Source organism: Urocampus carinirostris, chromosome 3 (genome assembly GCF_059441175.1).
Source record: "Urocampus carinirostris isolate Australia breed hairy pipefish chromosome 3, RoL_Ucar_1.0, whole genome shotgun sequence".
Taxonomy (NCBI): Eukaryota; Metazoa; Chordata; class Actinopteri; order Syngnathiformes; family Syngnathidae; genus Urocampus; species Urocampus carinirostris.
The window spans coordinates 44,052,098-44,072,389 of NC_142351.1; the positions used below are offsets into that span (position 1 = coordinate 44,052,098).

Sequence of the window (20,292 nt, forward strand, 5' to 3'; positions counted from 1 at the left end):
ACTATTCACATTTTCTGTATTTGCTATATTGTGCCAGACTGTTTAATAAATAAATAAATTAAAAACACTTCTAAGTACTCTAAACTTGTATTGTATTGCTACTAAGTTGTGTTACTTGTTGAATTAAAAATTTACGAATATTCGAGCATTATTTAAATTGTGTTTGAGTCGCTATTTGAGTGAGGTGAACGTTTTTTTTCCGTGTTATGAGTACTGTGTTGCTTTTGAAAGTACTGTTGCGTGCAGATCAAATGCAGTTACACAGCCTATCCGCATGGGGGAAAGCTTTCGGTTCATAACGCTTATGCTCTTGTTTTTAGCCAATCACAGGTCGACTAGTTTCGCAGTGGTCTCCATAGGAGCGAAATTATGGGCTGTATGCGTGACTGGTTCCGGTGTGCGATCGAAGGAAAATTTTTCTTAACACGTTTGTTAGTTATTCAATTCGGTTTTTTTGTGTATGCAGACGTAGTGGACACAGTTAAACTTAGACGTTCTTGCAGACGTTCGAGAATATATCGGACGTTTGATTCATTTGCTTATATTTGCCATATCGTTTGCTAATACTGTATGATTTTAGAGATGGAGCGAAATTGTGCGTGTTTTGTTGGTGGAGTTTGCATATTCTGTTTCTCCCATATTCTCCGGGCGTGTTCATTAGGTAAATACATAATTGGAATTTTCCATAAGTGTGTATTTTGTTTTGTTTGTTTGTTTGTTTTTTAGTTTGGAAGCTTGATTGTCTCGTCACCTGCGTTTGACACATGAACTTGCAGCATTCAGGTCCGCATATACCTAAAGTTTTTTTTCCACCATCATTCTCTGAAGGGTATTGACTTTATGCAGCAGTTATGTGCGGTGAGGTTTGTGCACTGTGAGGCTAAGTCAAATGTACAAATTAATAGACCTATATCTTATTTATTATTTGATTGGAAGCGCAATGAAGCAATATATTGGAATAACTGTTGCGTAAAAAACGTGTATTGTCTTACCTTAAAGGTGGGCTCCATCTTTTGAGGTGTTTTGAGAAAACTTGAAAGTTAAATAGATTCTCTTTTATGTATTTACAATACGCAATTGAGTTTAAAGAGCCCTTATGCTTTTTTTCCCACCACATGTATCTGCATCTATCCTACTTTGAGCAAAGCTGTAGGGGGGCCTAACACATTAGGGAGCAGGTTTTCCTTGTACTTTCTTTGTTAATATGTGTTAATGAAGCATGAATATGGTGAAAATAAGAAGAGGCCTGCTTCAAGTACAGTCCAAACGCCAACCCAAGCCCCACGAAAAATGAAGAAAGACGAGTCTATTTGACTGTGTCTAAGTCTTTAAGGGCTGTATGTACTACATATTACCATTACACTATCCCCTGATCAAAACCTACGAAATGCACGTACTTGCATGAGCATTATGGAGGAGCTCGGCAGAGGTTGAAATGTTAATACACGCAAGAGGTGGCAGCAAGCAGAAGTTACAAAAACAACATTTTGTCCAGCTCTTTTAACATAGAAATTAAGTCTATGTGTTGCTTCTTTTGAATAATAGCACTACTCCATTTTGGAAAAAAAAAATTCATTGCAATGAGAAAAAAATACTGGGTGGCTTGACTTGCTATTAGCTCGCGGATACCGTAGATAATTTTATTATTTGTGGCTAAGGAATGTGCCAAATCAGAATCCTTGGTCCTACTATTGCCCCCTGCTATGAGGCAAGAGAATTGCATGCCTCACTCTGCATCTCCAGACATTGCACGGAGCGTTACTTGATCGACATTCAGAATATTTATATTAATTTTCAAAGACCAACAAAACTTAATTTGGAACATTCATTCATGCAACAATTAAAAGAAAATACAATATTCACAAATAAATATCCATAATTAATATCCATAAAACCCAAGAACCATAAAAAAAAAACTAATGTCAACATTAAAATTATTAAGTGCGGACATGGTGCCATTAAAATACATAGATACCCTGCAGTTTAACATAGATAATCACTAGCTCTGAGCTGCCCTTTGTCCTCCTTATTTGTTTTAGTTATTTTCTTATTAATATAGATGTGTATTGTGTGTGTACGTGTATAAATGTATGTGTTAATGTATTTATGTGCATGAATTTATGTGTATATATATATATATATATATATATATATATATATATATATATATATATATATATATACATATAGTAGTTTGTGTGCGTATACATGTATTATTTTTTCTTTTCTTATTCTAGGTCCTTTTTTCACCCGGAATGGTGTGAATGTGTGGGAAAAGTTATACTTACAAAATGTTTATCAATGAACACTCCTATGTTTACCATCTCCCTCAATTTTCTGTACCACCAGTTTTGAGAATATGTAAATAAAAATATTTTTAAAAAAATTCAGCAGCCTTTTGAAAAGGTTAAGTAAATGAAATCAAATTAAACGTAGTTACAAAATGTAAAATAATATTTATTTAAAAATTCAGCAATTTTAAAAATGAAAATCCCCAAATTGTGTAGTTAGGTGAGAAAGAACTTTAAAATTAAATAAAAATAACATCCATCCATCCATTATCTGCACTACTCAGTAGGGTCGCGGGGGTGCTGGAGCCCATCCCAGCTTTCTTCGGGCAGTGAGCAGGGGACACCCTGAACTGGTTGCCAGCCAGTCGCAGGGCATACAGGGACAGACAATTCGCCCGCTCATTCACACCTAGGGACAGTTTGGACAGTCCAATTAACCTGACATGCATGTTTTTGGAAGGTGGGAGGCAACCGGAGTGCCCAGAGGAAACCTATGCAAGTACCAGGAGAACATGCAAACTTCACACAAGAGGTTTGATCTCATGACTACAGAACTGTGCAGAACGTGCTAACCACCGTGCTGCCCATAAACATAACAATTTAATATAATTTTAATTGTATGTAATATTTCCATGATGATATTTGAGGCCCTTACTCACTTGCCTCTTCTGACTGCATTTCACTGCTACATAGAGTGCTGAAGAAAATTCTGTTTTGTTTATTTTTTATCCTCAAAATATTGAAAAAAAAAGCATAGATGGTTGCTTGGATTTTTTCTTCTGCGTGATTGCGAATGTTTGTTTCCCCTATTTAAACATCTGCAATTGTTGCCATCACTTATTAGTAGTTGGCAGTCGCTTGGAAATAAGAAAAGATGCATTTTTATTTGTATAAAAGAGCCTGAACACACATCTTTTGTAATGCTTTATTAAAAATCTGTTATGTTCTTAGGCTAAACCAGTTCTTGGACAACCAGTAAAGACATCATGCCCGGCGAAGACAAGGCATCGCAACAAACTCGCCAGCGGAAAAAGAACAAAAAGTCTCGCACGAAAGGAAAGATCCCGGCCACAAGTCCAAAAGCGGGACAGACTGCTAACTTGGATGGACATCATGAGTTCACCTTACCGCCTATCATTCAGCCGCCTCTTAAAAAGCCGTCAGAAGTCAGGACCAAAGTAGAACCAGCCAAAGGCGAAGAGGAGACATTTCGAGCGATATGTCTGCAGGTACTTTTCCCTTACCTGTTGGCTGGAATGGGAATGGTGATGGCTGGGATGGTGCTGGATAACATACAGGTGAGTTCATTTCAAACATTGAATACCTTCTACTCCAGGCGGTTGCATGTGCTTGGTGTTTTCTTTATTCATAGTATGAAAATAGTGAAAGGAATAAAATGAATGTTACAAATATGACCCAAATGCCAACCCAAACCCCAGAAATTATGAAAAAGGAAGCGTTCATTCGAGTGTGTCTAAGAGAGAGACAGAGGCTGCAATGTTGATTTTAGACAGAAAGAGGCCTCGGCAATAGTAATATTTTGAACATCCGAACATCACCTTTAATGTTGTCCAGCTTTTCTCAAAAAGGCAGTCTTGTAATTGGTGATGACAGTAAATCTGCAAACAAATCCATTTCTCCTTCTTTGGCTTTTGTGGGTTGACAAAAACACAATATTTGTGCTTGAGCAGCTTGCTACAGATAGTCTGCTAGCTCCGGCTAGTCCACTCAATCACTAACCAATTCTTCTTTGTTCTCTTCAAGTCAACGGTTGTTGGCACCATCACTTTGGTGCATTACTCCCTATTAGCCAATCATACTTTGTGGAAAAAAGTAGAAGGCCCTGGTGTCGCCAACCCTTAACCTGATTGATTAAAACTTTTTTGACACTTATTTCATGATACAGGTCCTGCAGGCCTGATTCTGAAGATCTCCAGGTAGAATTCGGACCTTGGCAAAAAGGAAAGGCTGGAGTGTGTTGAGTTAAATGCCTAAATCCAAGAATGATTTTATAAGTATTCAATGACTAAATATAATTTAAATCCAGTTGCGGGGGAACAACGCCTTCAGCCCCATACTGAACAAGTGATGTGTCATTCACAAACGAACAGGCTCTTATGAGCCGTCTCTTGGGAGTGAAATTTATTTGTGAGAACTCGGGTGGGAGAGACGCTGTTTTCCCGTCTGGCCCCAGTCGCACGGCCATTATCAGGATCAGACGGAGGTCCGCGCACCACTGCCGCTGTCGTCCCATTGCGCCAGACAGCACCAATGCGCCAAGTTACAGACGTCAGCCGGGCAACCCCTTTCTCCCGTCGCGGTTGCTGCCTCTGCTCTCCTTGCATCACGGGAGCCCCTCTGAGCCCCCATCCCTCACCCCCGCACCTGACTCTTGCAACGAAATCTAAGTTAAAAATAACTATATGACACATCTGGTGGATAATTAAAAAAATAATAAAAACAAGCAAGCTTACCTCTAGGCTGACAGTCGCGAATGCATGCTTGCTTCAACAGTGTTATTTCCCTGTTTAACTCTTGGCGCGAACACTTTGGTAGATTACCCTAGCCACTAAGTTAGTCACAGATTGTGAAACCGGTGACGTTGCTCAAAACCCGCTGACTTCCGCCCAAATGCCAACTCGAAATCTGATTGTCTCCACAAACTGTTCTTTATGGAACAGAGCCTGCAACTCTAAAGGCCTCAGGATAGATATCTGAGCCTAGCAACAAGTACAGATGCTCCTTTACTTACGACCATTCGACTGAGTTAAAGCAGTAGATAGGAACCTTTTTTTTTTTTCGGGATGAGGAAAATAGCCGGACATTGCTATCAGTTAGATTTTGTATTCTGTGCACCTTTTTTGAATACAGAACATTACTGTAGGGCTACTTTCCACTGACGTGTGACGCTGTGAGAGGTCACCCAGCATCCGCTCTTACCTGCTTGTAATCCCATCGCTGCCACCAATGTAGCGTGTCAAAAAGCATGTAATAGATTGCTCCTTATTCATGATAAAATATTCAGAAGGTCTTGCGGTCTCTGTGGAGAGCGACAACCATCAGCACCCGTCCATTGTAAACACACCAAACTCTCTCCAAAACTAAACTCTCGCACCAACTCTCTCGACATTCGTCGCCCTACTGACATAATTCATGCGCACTTTAAATTGTACGCCTACACTATCTCTAGCGCAAACTCTGACATTTTTATTGTTTAATATCTCGTGCATCCATTCGATATGGTTGGTGTAAAGCTTAAAGAAGAGGCGAGTCGTTTCTTATGAACTGAAAGAGGAATAAGAAAGCTTGATGCGGTTGCAAAAATGGTCGGAAAGCTATTTTTCGGCCACTGTTTACCACGGAGGAGGACCTCTCGAAGCGCGTTTCCCATAAGTAAGTAAAACCAAACTTTATTTATCTTTCTAGAGCATATTATTTTAAGAAATGTTTATTTTTTAGTACAAAATAATTCAGGTTACTTATACAAGCCCACCACGGTTCTAATCTCATATACCAAGTATTTATGACTTTAAAAGATAATGTTCTGTTATTGATCAGGGCTCTTTTTTGACCAATCTGAATGAGAGTCGTCAAAGTACAGTTCTAGAAGACTAAGGCCCAATCCCATTCCTCTCACTTGGCCCTGAGAACCCTCCAGTGAGGTCCCTCCATAGGGAAGTCCCCTCAGTGAGAGGAGTGCAAGTGAACATTGTCGCCTAAGAAATTGGACGGCACTTGCAAGGTTCCACCCCAGTCCAGGAGATGGCGGTAATATTAATTGGCTGTAGACCTGACTGACGTATTGGCCTACGTCACATGTAAAAAACTCGAGTCTCAACCTGTGGTGTGGAAGTTGTAAAGTCCGTGCAAGGTTGAAAATGCCCGCTACAGCTGTGTTATTACCGATCGCCTGAAAGCTCATCACCTTTTCCGTCTCTCCAATCACCGGAGGAGAAATGCGCTAAACTGAAGATTCGTCTTTATAAGGTACGTACACTCAATTAAAAAAATGACCCGTTCGGTCAAATACAGTCAGGGTTAACGACAACCCACCTTCACATAATACCCTATGTTTGTGTAGACATAAATGACAACCTACTTATTAGTATCTTAATGCTATTTTATTACATATAATAGGGGTTTTTAACGTGTGACACGATGAAAAGTAAACAAGAACAGTCCACCTGACCCTTAAGCTGTCATAATATCGTCACCAAACCTTCCTTGCAGGACCCAAACACCTTTGTTCATAAGGAATTTAATCCAAAATAGTTGTCATTGGATATTAAAAAATGTCACAATCACATGTATTGGGAACACCTGTGCTCAGGTTTTGGCACCAACAGCCAGGACATCTGATTGGCGCACCCTGTACATTTAAATCCCCAGCTTCCGGTAACACTTTGTCCGATTGTACTCATGCTACCTGTTGCCTTCAGCTCAGTAAGCCCGTACCTCTGACTCTTTGCCTGCTCCCTGTTCTCTTCTGATTGATGTCCGTTGCCGACCCGTTTCTGTAAATCTGCCCTGCCCGTCTGACTCCTGAACTCTTTTCCGAACACTACCATTACGCCTGTCCGCGACCATTCCCGCCAAGCCTTCACCCGCCTGTCAAGTTCCGTCAATCCGCCAACCAAAAGATCGAAGAATCCCACCTTGTCATTTCCTTCCTTTCAATAAAACCAACAAACGAGCGCAAATGATCTCCGTCTTCCTTTCGTCCTGTCTGACAGAACAATCGGACCAAAAACATGAGATCAGCGCGCGTTCCTCCGAAGGAAGAATCCAGCAACGCGGAGTCTCCCACCGTCCTACAGCGGCTACAATGGGCCGAGAGCGCCGTACAGAAATCTGCAAGTGACGTCGCCACGCTGCTTCGACAAGCCCAACAGCAACAAGGTCTTCTGCAACAGCAACAACACCTCTTACTACAGAACCACCAGCAAGTAGCGAGCCTGTCTGAGCAGCTGTCAAAATTACTGACGTCACCATTTCCGCATTCCGTCAACCCGTCTCCGAGCCCACAAACAACCCCGCCGAGTCTTCCTTTGCCTACCTCACATGTCTCCGAAGCAGCAGAACACCATGTGGGCGCACCCGAAAAGTTTTGCGGCGACCCTACCCAAGTCCGTGCCTTCCTCGTAAACTGTCGACTCATTTTTTATCTCCAACCCCGAAATTTTCGATCCGAGGGAACCAAGGTAGCGTTCGTCATTAACCACATGACTGGGAGAGCTCGACTTTGGGGTACCGCTGAGTTTGAACGAGGATCGGTGGCATGTTCCTCGTTTGCACTATTCTCCCAGGAGATCCTGAAAGTATTCGATACTGGGTCTGCCTCGTCTGACTCATCCCGCTCCCTGCTTAACATTCGCCAAGAAAAACGTTCGTTCGCCGATTACTCCATTGAATTCAGAACACTCGCTAGCCAGAGTAATTGGAATGAGGAAGCGTTAGTGGACGCTTATCTCCACAGTTTGGCCGATTACTTGAAGGACGAATTGGTGTCCCATACCCACCCTCGACGAAGCCATTGCACTGACGGCGCGAATTGACCGTCAGGTCCAAGCACGGCGACAGGAGAGGGTAAGAACAATACGACTCCCGACAAATTCGCCCAAAGAGCCAAGTAGGTTCCAAACGCCCCGATCCCCGATGACAGTTACTCACGAAGCCATGGAGATTAATCGGGCAGCGCTATCGGCCGAAGAGGTAGTTGGGGGGGTGGGTTGTTGTGAGGGTCAAACAGAGTTCCCGAATGTTTGATCTTACATTACACAGTCCAGCGTTCCTCCGAATCGCTCAGTCCACAATTGAAGGGATTTGGGAGTACAGTCAATAAGCATGCCCGATTAAAGTCGCCGTCGACGATAAAGCTCCGTTGGGGCATTTAGCAGCGGGCAGGAGATATAGCGCTATGCTAACGTTAGCACCTGGCGAAACTGTTAGCGGTGGAAAGTATACAGCAAACACAAAGACCACAGTTAACTTTCCCAGTACATAGCTAGAACTCCATATCGAGTGAGCATTGTGTATCAATGGTTCCGCTATTATTGTAGCGCGTAGTCTCCAACCCCTGTTTTTACCGGAGTCTTCGTCTCGTTCGAGCCGGTGATGTAATGCGGCGTCGGGAAAGCCAAGACTCCGTGATGGCAAAAAAAAAAAGTCCTCCAATTCCGGACGTTGTTGGTGGCGATCCGCAGCTCAAATCACTCATTGTGGACGGATGGATCTGGCGTTGGTTGAACATGCTTGGGAGCGCTGGTCTGTGTGGTCGCCTTCTTAGCTTAGCTCAGCCTTTTCTCTGTCGTTGTCATTGTCGGCAGGCGGCAAATCTTCCAGGGAGATCCGGTGGTCTCTGTATATCCCTCGGGATGTAGTGCATATTATTGTAAGTACGAAGGGAGTCGAAGGGAAAATAAGAGGGATCAGGGGACACTGAAAAACAAAAGACGAACTGGAGCTCGAGCCGCAGCGTCTAGTAGACGCGCCGCCATCTTGAAATAGTGTAGAGAACTCCGTCTTCGTTAAGGCTGAGAAGTGTGAGTTCCACGCCAAAACCGTGTCATTCCTGGGGTATATCATCGCGGAGTGGAGATGGATCCTGCGAAAGTGTCTGCAGTCACCTCCTGGCCTGTCCCCACGGATCGCAAGAAGCTCCAGCAGTTCTTGGGTTTCGCCAATTTTTACCGACGATTTATTCGGAACTATAGCACGGTAGCGGGTCCCCTGACGGCTCTCACTAGCCCCAAGGAAACTTTCAGATAGTCTCCTGCGGCCGACAAAGCATTCTCTGCCCTCAAGGCTCGATTTTCGACGGAGCCCATCCTCCAAGTACCTGACCCGGGGCGTCAGCTAGTTGTTAAAGTGGATGCCTAGGACATTGGTGTTGGGGCTGTTCTCTCCCAAATGTCAGCCGAGGATCAAAAGATGCACCCCTGTGCATTCTTTTCACGTCGCTTAACCCCCGCCGAACGCAATTATGACGTGGGGGATCGTGAGCTGCTAGCTATAAAATTGGCCCTTGAGGAATGGCGCCACTGGCTGGAGGGGGTGCCAGTTCTGTTCCTAGTTTGGACTGACCACAAGAATCTTGAATACATCCGTTCTGCTAAACGTTTGAACCCGAGACAATCCCGCTGGTCACTCTTCTTCACCCGTTTCAACTTCACCCTTTCCTACCGCCCCGGGTCCCGCAATGTCAAGCCAGATGCCCTCTCTCGCCAGTTTCAAAAGGAGGACAATCATTCCCAGGGTCCAGCTGCCATCCTTCCTGTGTCCCGGTTACTGGCCACTCTCACCTGGGACATCGAGAACCGCGTCAGGGAGGCCCTCCAAGACCAAGCAGGCCCCAGTACTTGTCCAGAGGGGCGGCTATTCGTCCCGGAAGCCCTACGGTCGGAGGTCCTTCAATGGGGGCACGACTCTCGCCTTTCCTGTCACCCGGGTGGTACCCGCACCAGCAACTTCCTGGCCCGACGTTTCTGGTGGCCCTCATTGGCCAAGCACGTCCAGGGGTATGTCGGGGCTTGCCAAACCTGTGCCCGGCAGAAGACTTCGAATCGGCCCCCTGCCGGATTGCTTCAACCTTTACCAGTCCCCAGCCGTCCTTGGTCCCACATCTCCTTGGACTTCGTTACTGGGTTGACAACCATTTTGACGATTGTGGACCGTTTCAGCAAAATGGTCCACTTTGTGGCCTTGCCCAAACTTCCGTCCGCCAAGGAGACGGCGCAGGCGGTCCAGCTGCATGTCTTCCGCCTACATGGAATCCCAAAAGACATTGTTTCAGACCGAGGTCCTCAGTTTGCCTCAGGATTTTGGAAAGAGTTCTGCCGTCTCCTGGGGGCCTCGGTCAGTCTCTCGTCCGGGGGTTCCATCCGCAATCTAATGGACAGTCTGAACGCCTCAATCAGGAACTGGAGACTGCTCTCCGCTGTCTGGTTTCCCGTGAGCCTCTTTCCTGGGCGCAACAGCTGTTATGGGTGGGATACGCCCACAACTCCCTTGTCTGCTCCTCCACTGGCATTTCTCCCTTCCAGTGCGTCTATGGCTACCAGCCACCCTTGTTCCCCAACCAAGAGGAAGAGGTTTCTTGTCCGTCGGCTCTTGCAAATGCCCGTCGCTGGCGTCGCACTTGGGCTCAGGCACGGGCTGCTCGTCTTCGGGCCGTCCAAAGTTATTCAAAGGGGGCTAACCGAAGAAGAATTCCAGCCCCAACATACCAGGTGGGCCAACAAGTATGGTTGTCCACCAAGGACCTTCCACTCCGGGTGGAGTCCAAGAAGTTGGCCCCCCGATTCCTGGGACCGTTTCCGGTGGACAGAATTATTAGTCGTCGGCAGTCCGCCTGCTCCTGCCCAGCACCATGAGGGTTCACCGACGTTTCATGTTTCCCGCATTAAGCCTGTCCGCCAGAGTCCTCTGGTACCTGAAGTCACTCCCCCCCAGCCCCTCGCTTCCTGGATAGTGACCCTATTTACACTGTGCGACGTCTGCTCCGCTCTCGTCGTAGAGGACGTGGTCTCCAATATCTTGTGGACAGGGAGGGATACGGGCCGGAGGAACGATCCTGGATCCCCACCCGGCAGATCTCGGATCGCTCGCTCATCTCCGAGTTCCACCGCCAGTATCCAGATCAACCTGCTCCTCGCCGAGGTCGTCTTAGAGGTGTCCGGCCAACGACTACATCTCCGCTGGGTCCATCATCGACTACGCCTGAAGACGACGATGGAGCATCGGTCCGCTCAGAGGAGTTCTAACTGGCCAGCCTGTCGGATTATACTTTTGCCTGTCGGAATATACTTTTGCCTGTTGGATTACTCTTGCCTGTAGGATTAATTTTTTTTTTCTTTTCTTTTTCTGGGGACTTCGGGAGCCGTCCCTTGAGGGGGGGGGGTGTTCTGTCACAATCACATGTATTGGGAACACCTGTGCTCAGGTTTTGGCGCCAACATCCAGGACAGCTGATTGGCGCACCCTGTACTTTTAAATCCCCAGATTCCGGTAACACTTTGTCCGATTGTACTCATGCTAGCTGTTGCCTTCAGCTCAGTAAGCGTTTTAGGTTTGATATCACGCCAAATGTTTTACCACATAAAACCACATAAAACACTCTTTGCCTGCTCCCTGTTCTCTTCTGATTGATCTCCGTTGCCGACCCGTTTCTGTAAATCTGCCCTGCCCGTCTGACTCCTGAACTCTTTTCCGAACACTACGATTACGCCTGTCCGCGACCATTCCCGCCAAGCCTTCACCCGCCTGTCAAGTTCCGTCAATCCGCCAACCAAGGGATTGAAGAATCCCACCTTGTCATTTCCTTTCTTTCAATAAAACCAAGAAACGAGCGCAAGTGATCTCAGTCTTCCTTTCGTCCTGTCTGACAAAAAATAGATAATTTCTACATTTTTTTCATGATGCATACATCACAGTAAAAGCTGTCTTTTTCTTTTATATGCCAACATTTATGTCTAAATTGTTTATCTTTCCTATTGTGTTCCAGAGTGGCCGTCCCATAAGCGTGGACAGGCTGGATAGGAATGTTCCTATCATTTCCTTATGGTTTGATGTGGAGCAAGAAGGCCATGTGGGCCCTGCAAGAGCTGCTGAAGAGGGAACAGGACCACGGCAGGAGGTCCTGATCTATGTGTACTGGCTGGCCCTCGGTCTGTCCTACCGTGTGGTGTCATGAGTCTTTCGTGTTCCCAGGTTTACAGTACACAGAATTGTCCACCGGGTTGCACAGTTCATATGGAAGAAATTGCCCAAAGCCATGTTTCAGGCTGTTGAAGACAGACCCACATTTGCATCCTGTGCTTTTTTGCATTATGTTTGCATAGACGGGGACATCCTAGACCCAGATACGGATGTATCAGAGGACAATATGGACCTGCAGCTGCCAATTCCAGAACTTCCTGACCCCATTGAAACTGCTGGAAATGCCTGAAGAGATCGACTCGCCTCACTGATGTAACAAAGCGCAAGCCCCGCATTATATAGTTAGGTCAACTTGAAAAAAGTTTGTTCCTCTTTTATTTTCGATCTCTATTAGATATTACTGCAGCAGTCACTATTTGTCCTGAGTTTCACACAAGTTGATGTACATACTTTACCTGTGCGCCATGTGTATTTGGTATATTGTTTATCTAAGTAGAACTCCTATAGATTAAATGTCTTTATTTTGAAGGAACACCTTGTTGGTTTATTTCATAATGATGTAGAAGACAGTGGACTATGTGATAGTTATGTTTCATCTGTATTTCCACGTGAAATACGGAGACATTACTCGTGATATAACGAATGCACTTTGAGCTCACATGAAAGCATCATATTGTAAATAAAACAGGACACCCGAAATCGTGTACAGTAAACAAGCGCATATATCAAGAACGTTATTGTGACTCTGCTGCTTTAGCGACCATGTAGATGTAAAGGCAAGACTCGTTGAAGATAAAAACAGGGAGAGGCTGAACCGTGATTTTCTGCACATTTATCCTACTCTACGGTTTAGAGTGTGAAGAGTTTTTTGCGGCTCCCTTGTTAAATTTGTGCACTGTGTAAAGTAGCGATTTTGCAATGTTCATGTTTTAACGCGAAAATACGATTTTCTATTGCATTTATGTCTAACCAAGATATCTCAAGATATTTTGTTGCAAATACATGCGTAGTTGTGGAAAAAGACTTACCGTATTTTCCGCACTATAAGGCGCACCTCATCTCATCTCATTAGCTACACCGCTTATCCTCAGTAGGGTCGCGGAGTATAAGGCGCACCTAAAAGCCTTTATTTTTTTCAAAAGCTGACCATGCGCCTTATAATACAGTGCGCCTTACTTATGGATCAATTTTAAAATTGCAAAGTTTTCCAACTAACTTGCAGCCGCCGACTAGATTTTCCCCCGAACGCCAAGTAGTACGCGGTGTATACTGGGATTTATTTACCGGCGTTTCATTGGCTAACCAATGTGTCAATCATCATTTGAATCGATCACTATTGGCTAAAGTTATTCGGAGGTCAAGGGGCGGATCCTTTTTAATATTTACAGGCTGGCATTGGCTTAAACGGCAAAACAAAGCCTGCAATTGGCCGAAAAAGATGAATGTGTATAGCACGTGGCTGACGGCATAGAGAAAGCATTTTTTTCTATTCTGTATTTGTAAATATTTTATTCTCCTGGATTTACTACCCTCACGGATATAAGAGGACATTGGCTGCACATTATTATGAACACAACGACTTCGGTGAGCTACTCCGGGTTTTATATTGTCCCTGTATCTTGTTTCAGACTGAACTCGATGTTTCTGTGATAAGCTATGCAGATAATGGATGGAATGAAGTGTCTATTTTTAAATTAAACTCAATTCCAAGTGTTTATTGTCATATGCACAGTAAAGTTGCGAGCGAAAAAGAAAATAGATACTAAGGAATGGTTGGCATTTCTTGAATCCCAAGACTTTAACCTTCCGAATGATGGAATGATGCATTTGAGTGACATCGTACGGACACCGCATCCGCACGTGTTCTCGACGCGTATTTGCTTCTTTGCAAGCTTTGGGAATGTTAAGGGGGTAATCAGTTTGACTGAATCATCTGGCTGTTTTGTCGACGTTCCCATTGTAGGGCCTTATAATCCGGTGCATCTTATGTATGTCAAAAATAGGACCAAAAACAATTTTTTCGGGGTGCGCCCTATAACCCGGTGCGCCTTATAGTGCGGAAAATACGGTACATCTGTGCGGTTCCTTTTCACCCATGTTTGTTGATATTGAGAATTCGCAAAGTCTTCTGGGAAGTCATTTCGTTCCAAGTCAGGTCCCGACCTCCTTCCATCTGAAATGGTTATTTTGTGGGTTGAAGGGCACTTCTTCCTCGGTCTCAGAGTATTGGGACACATCCCATTTTCACGTGCCCGGGCAAATAGCGAGGGAAATTGAAAAGAATGGGACGCAGCCTAAATTTATTTTAGCAGAGGCTTCTGCTCTTTGAGTAGATGTTTATGACATACAGTACAATTCAGTTTTTGTATAATTTTTCAAGAGCCAGTTTTTCTCTTCTTTTAAATTGCTGAGATTGATGAGTTGATATTTTTCTCATTCCCTTCCCCCCTTAACTGATTAACACATTTTATCCACAATGGTTCACACTTTTTTTTCCACCATCATTGTCCTTCTGTGACTGATAATGAGTTTGGCTTAATCTACTTCCGGGAGATTTAAAAGTACACAGTGTCTGAACAAAAAAAACGCATAATTACTTTGGAGCTTTAGAATCGTTACAACCTACCAATATTTTTGTTCCTACAATTGCCTTAACATGATAACTATTCTAACTGTATTTAAATATAATAACGGTCTATATAAAGATATATAGGGCTGCACGGCAGCGCAGTGCTTAGCGCGTGTGCGGCACAGTTCTGAGGTCATGAGATCGAACCTCCTGTGTGGAGTTTGCATGTTCTCCCCATTGCTTGCGTGGGTTTTCCTCCAGACACTCCAATTTAAAAATATATGTAACTTGTTCACGACAACTTGTATTCAATCGCTTATAAATGATGTTGACTTCCGGACGCTATTACCTATTTTTCATGTTGATGTGTGTTCATTCTCCTTATGCTGCGGTTTTTGAGTTTTTCTTTTTCCTCATGTAGGCTTTAGATCAGGGAATAGTGTAATGGTAATATGTAGTCTGTACCGCCTTTCGAGACTTTTTGTGATTGAGGGCTATACAAACAAACACGACTTGAACTTGACTAACAATCACTGTCTTTTTCTGAGCTCGCCTCACATGTTGTGTTCATGAGATTCACCATTTTGTTGTGTTACCTCAATGACGACACAGCTCTAAAGCAAAAAAAGACAGATGGGTCAACTTTGAGAGTGAGACTTTAAGTCTCCAAGGCATGAAATATTATATAGCATATTTGCAAAATTGTCGGCAGGCACACTATACGTTATTTGCTTAATTGAAGAAAAATATATTCACATACTCAAAAGGAGTCGGGTTGTGTGGAAGACCCGCGTCAATAAAAGCAGCAATGTGAGTGTTTGCCAGTAAACTCGTCATTTCCTTCCTGGATGAGCATGATGTGAAATAGGGAGTACCCACCCCTCCTTGGTGCAACGTCATAGCAGAGTGGAGTGAAGAGCAATTCTTCGCGTGCCAAATAATGTGCATCGGGAGAAGGAATATGGGAGCCTCTCAGACACCAGCTGCTTCATTGTGTTACTGGATCTTTTGGATCGTTTATTAACAGCTCTGACTTGTTTGGGTTTTTGAAAGACATGCTGGATGGACAGCAGCAGGGACGCTGGTTTTTGACTCAAACGACGTATTGGAGTCATTCATCAAGCTGTCACAATTTATATATTTTGTCAGTGATTTGGCAGTGGATGTGCTAAAGCGGTCAATATTACATCTGATGGGATATGAATGAGGACTAAAGACTGCATTGAAATCAGTCCTTTTAGTCTTTTAAAGCAGTGTTGATTGAGATTGAGGAACTTTTCTTCGGGCAAGAATGGTTGATTACAACTGTTTAGAAGATATTTTGATCTGATTGTACATTTAGACAAGTGAAAGAAATAATAGGGAGATCAGGAGCAGCACCAGAGGCTATCGCTGATAAATGGCTTACTTTACTGCTGACTCACTACTTGATAAAGGAGGCAACACGTTATTGAATGATAGATAGAAAGTAACCTGAAGTGTGGATCTAAATTAAAAACCTTCAAATTACAATATTTTACTCACTTCAACACTTCAATCAAATGGTCAAGGGTTGAAAAAAACAACCTAAGACTTAAATATTTGTTAAAAATGAATGTAATTAAAATGAATACGTATTCTGTCCCCAAGAAGTAGCAGTGATTTTATTAAAACCAGAAATGATCCATTAAACATGCTTTTAATCATTTATTTATTGCATTGTTTTATCCAACAAAGGAAACAATTATCAATCAAATGCCCAATCCATTCTTTAGTAAAACTTGCTCTATTGTTTTTCTTTTTGACTGGAGTTAAGGTAAAGGATCCTTCCTTATGATTATTCATGTGATACTTTTTTGAGTGACAAGATCCTTGATGCTGATCACTTTTTACTTTGGAACTGAATCAATGGATTATGATTTCTTTCTATCCTTGTCTTAACTCACAACTTAACATTTTAAAAGATGGCACGACTATATTGAACTTAGATAACCCTTTTAGTCAACATGGCGGTGACTCATCTCGAGCTGGAGCTTTGCTACCAGGGGAATAAGTTACGTGGTGTGACATGGAAGCTCACACACTCGGAACATGGTTTTCTACCTGAGAGCTCGTGGCTCATCGCGCTGCAGGTCTTGGTGCCATTCATGGTCTCAGGACTGGGACTGGTCTTCGCTGGCTTCGTCATGGACCTTATACAAGTACGCAAATGTGTTTGATAAAATATAGGTTGGATTTGATTTTAAAAAGGACAAGTGTAGCATATACAGTGCACTATTTTTGAGAACAACTGACTTAAAACAAATCATAGATCATAGACTTTTTTTTTTTAATTTTTACAGTTTTTTTTACATTTTATACTCTGGGTCCGTACAAGTGCTTCAAATCCCTATATCCTAATGTGTATTCAAGAGTTGAAAAGTGCTGGAATTTTGAATTAAGTACTTAAAACTGTTGCCTTTTTTCTCAACAAGTCTGCTTAGAAATAAAGCCACGGCTCTTCAGTGGTTTTGCTTTGCCATTACATTTCTACCTCCATCTTGATTCACGGCAACTGGTATTAGTTTGCATGGCACTATCCTATGAAACGTCATTTAATTATGGGCCATGCAAAATAAATTAATAATAATAACAATAAATAAATAAAAAAGGTTCGACACTACTTGGCGAATTTTCACTTTTCGGGGGTGGTTCTGGTCCGAACCCATTAACCGCAAAAACTGAGGAATCTCTGTATTCTGTATTCTCTGTATGTATAATCCAGATTTGTTCTTTTCATGGTATTGAAGAAATTGGAAAATTGGCTTTTAAAGTTCTTAAAAATTGCTTGAATTTGGCTATGACAAATGTGTACGAGGCTATATTAAAAAAAATATCTTTGTGTATGAGGTGTAGGGTGGTCCTTAGATATCGGAAGAATTTCCAAAATTAATGTTTCATCGAGCAAAGGCCTGAATATGGTGTGCAACCATGAGAAAACATATGTTGTGAAGTGGTGATACTGTGTTTTTACCGTAAATTCCGGACTATGAGGCCGCACCTGATTATATGCCGCACCCAGTACATTTTCAAGGGGGGGGGGGGGGGGGGGGGGAGATGTGCGTACATTAGCCGCACCTTCCTATATGCCACATGTGTCCACTTTGAAGCATGAGATATTTACAAAGAAAGACGGTATGCAGAGTTTTAATAATATTCGGTTCCTAACCCCTTAACTTTCAAACGGCCCGTCGGTGGGCTGCTGGATTTTTGATAAACAAATACGTTTCTGTATGATGTCACCAGTCACTGAAATATGTCATGCCACACAACATTGGAAAGATATGATACGATTTAACAATATACTCATTAGAGAAACATCACGATCAGTCTGAAAGAAGATGGTTTGCAGGTACCTCCGCTGTCCTTAAGGGGCACCCTGGTGCCTGCACGTACCACATTGAATAGATACTCTGTTGGATCCCTCTGACAATGTTGACAAAAAACGTGCCCTTCAGATAATTGAGCTGTTAGCTTTGCTTGCATTCGTTTTGCAGTTTGAATATGCTTGCAAAAGTATTACTTACCTCCTCCCTAGTAAATAATGCACCTGTTTTGCAGATGTTTTCATTTTTAATTTCATAGTGCAGCTTTCATTACTCAATTCCCCTGTCCCACTTCACTTGGCACCTGTCCCGTTCTTCGTGTATCTATTTAAAGGAGAAAAACCCCATGAACCTGCCAAGACTAGTTTTCGGAAAGATATTTTAACATTGTGTGCACTCATTGAAGGAGTGGTGCCAAAATATGTTCACAGGGTGCATACATACAGTGCATCCCGAAAGTATTAACAGCGCTTCACTTTTTCCACATTTTTTTAATGTTACAGCCTTATTCCAAATTGTATTAATTTAATCTCTTATCTCAAAATTCTACACAAAATACTCCATTATGACAATGTGAAGTTTTTTTTTTTTTTACTTTCTTTGAATTTATTAAAAATAGAAAACTAAGAAATCACATTTACATAAGTATTCACAGCCTTTGCTTAATACTTTGTTGATCCACCTTTGGCAGCAAATACAGCCTCAAGTCTTTTTGAATATGATCCCACAAGTTTAGCACACCTATCTTTAGGCAGTTTTGCCCATTCTTCTTTGCAATAAGTCTCAAGCTCAATCAGGTTGGATGGGAGAAGTTTGTGCACAGCCATTTTCAGATCTCTCCAGAGATGTTTGATCGGATTCAAGTCTGGACTCTGGCTGGGCCACTCCAGGAAATTCACGGAGTGGTTCTGAAGCCAATCTTTTGAGATCTTGGCTGTGTGCTTTGGGTCGTTGTCCTGCTGAAAAATGAACCTTCGCCCCAGCCTGAGGTCAAGAGCGTTCTGGAGCAGGTTTTCATCCAGGATATCACTATATATTGCTGAATTCATTTCTCCTTCTATCCTGACTAGTCTGCCAGTTCCTGCTGCTGAAAAACATCCCCACAGCATGATGCTGCCACCACCATGCTTCACTGTAGGGATGGTATTGGCCTGGTGATGAGCGGTGCCTGGTTTCCTCCAAACATGGCGCCTGGCATTCACACCAAAGAGTTCAATCTTTGTCTCATCAGACCAGAGAATTTTGTTTCTCATGGTCTGAGAGTCATTCAGGTGCTTTTTGGCAAATTCCAGACGGGCTTCCATGTTCCTTTTACTAAGGAGTGGCTTTCGTCTGGCCACTCTACCATACAGGCCTGATTGGTGGATTGCTGCAGAGATGGTTGTCCTTCTGGAAGGCTCTCCTCTCTCCACAGAGGAACGCTGGAGCTCTGACAGAGTGACCATCGGGTTCTTGGTCACCTCCCTGACTAAGGCCCTTCTTCCCCGATCGCTCAGTTTAGAAGGCCAGCCAGCTCTAGGAAGAGTCCTGGTGGTTCTAAATGTCTTCCATTTACGAATAATGGAGGCCACTGTGCTCATTGGGACCTTCAAAGCAGCAGCAATTTTTCTGTATCCTTCCCCAGATTTGTGCCTCAAGACAATCCTGTCTCGCAGGTCTACAGACAGTTCTTTTGACTTCATGCTTGGTGTTTATGCTCTGACATGCACACTCAACCGTGGGACCTTATATAGATAGGTGTGGGCCTTTCCAAATCATGTCCAATCAACTGAATTTACTGCAGGTGGACTTCAATTAAGCTGTAGAAAGATCTCAAGGATGATCAGTGGAAAAAAGATGCACCTGAGCTCAATTTTGAGCTTCATGGCAAAGGCTGTGAATACTTATGTAAATGTGATTTCTTAGTTTTCTATTTTTAATAAATTCAAAAAAAGTAAAAGAAAAAAAACGTGTTCACATTGTCATAATGGAGTATTTTGTGTAGAATTTTGAGATAAGAGATTAAATTAATACAATTTGGAATGAGGCTGTAACATAACAAAATGTGGAAAAAGTGAAGCGCTGTGAATACTTTCCGGATGCACTGTATGTGTAGTTCACAAAAACGATTGTTGCTCATCCACCTATAATGACTAACAATGTACATTTTCTGGTATTTGTTTTAGCACTGGGATGTATTCAAGGTCATCACAGAAGTGTTTATCCTTGTACCTGCTCTGGTTGGGCTGAAGGGAAACTTGGAGATGACACTGGCGGCCCGCCTCTCCACAGCGGTGAGATATTTAGTCTTCCGTTAGTGTGTGGTCAGAATGCTCCCTTTTGCAGTGCAGACTTCCCATCTAGCAAAGTACTTATGAATCCTTCCTAAATGACACTTAATCACATAATTTTGTTGAAAAGCTTTAGCCTTTTCCTCACAAAAATATTTAAT

General features: G+C 43.1%; 2 protein-coding genes across 5 annotated transcripts in view; both read left to right on the top strand.

Moving 5' to 3' along the window:
- The first annotated feature begins 377 nt into the window (after positions 1 to 377).
- The window catches only part of slc41a3 (solute carrier family 41 member 3), a 33,869-nt gene continuing 13,954 nt past the window's right edge, over positions 378 to 20,292 (top strand). Inside the window, exons 1-4 of one of the 4 annotated variants that reach the window (XM_088332002.1) lie at positions 378 to 661; positions 2,752 to 2,823; positions 3,243 to 3,589; positions 20,027 to 20,134. In XM_088332002.1, the coding sequence (XP_088188128.1) occupies positions 3,278 to 3,589; positions 20,027 to 20,134 (420 nt within the window). In that variant the 5' untranslated portion in view covers positions 378 to 661; positions 2,752 to 2,823; positions 3,243 to 3,277. Of the gene's footprint in view, positions 662 to 2,751; positions 2,824 to 3,242; positions 3,590 to 15,375; positions 16,698 to 20,026; positions 20,135 to 20,292 lie in introns of those variants that run through there. The other 3 variants (XM_088332001.1, XM_088332004.1, XM_088332005.1) reach the window with 3 other exon arrangements.
- On the top strand, positions 10,302 to 13,000 carry LOC148369799 (uncharacterized). The gene is made up of 2 exons (XM_088332008.1): positions 10,302 to 11,925; positions 12,000 to 13,000. Exon 1 carries the CDS (start codon positions 10,341 to 10,343, stop codon positions 11,124 to 11,126), a length of 786 nt encoding a protein of 261 aa, XP_088188134.1. The 5' UTR covers positions 10,302 to 10,340; the 3' UTR covers positions 11,127 to 11,925; positions 12,000 to 13,000.

Excerpts from the sequence above, each read along its gene's own strand:
- LOC148369799 (XM_088332008.1), top strand. The coding sequence starts at position 10,341 with ATGGCTACCAGCCACCCTTGTTCCCCAACCAAGAGGAAGAGGTTTCTT.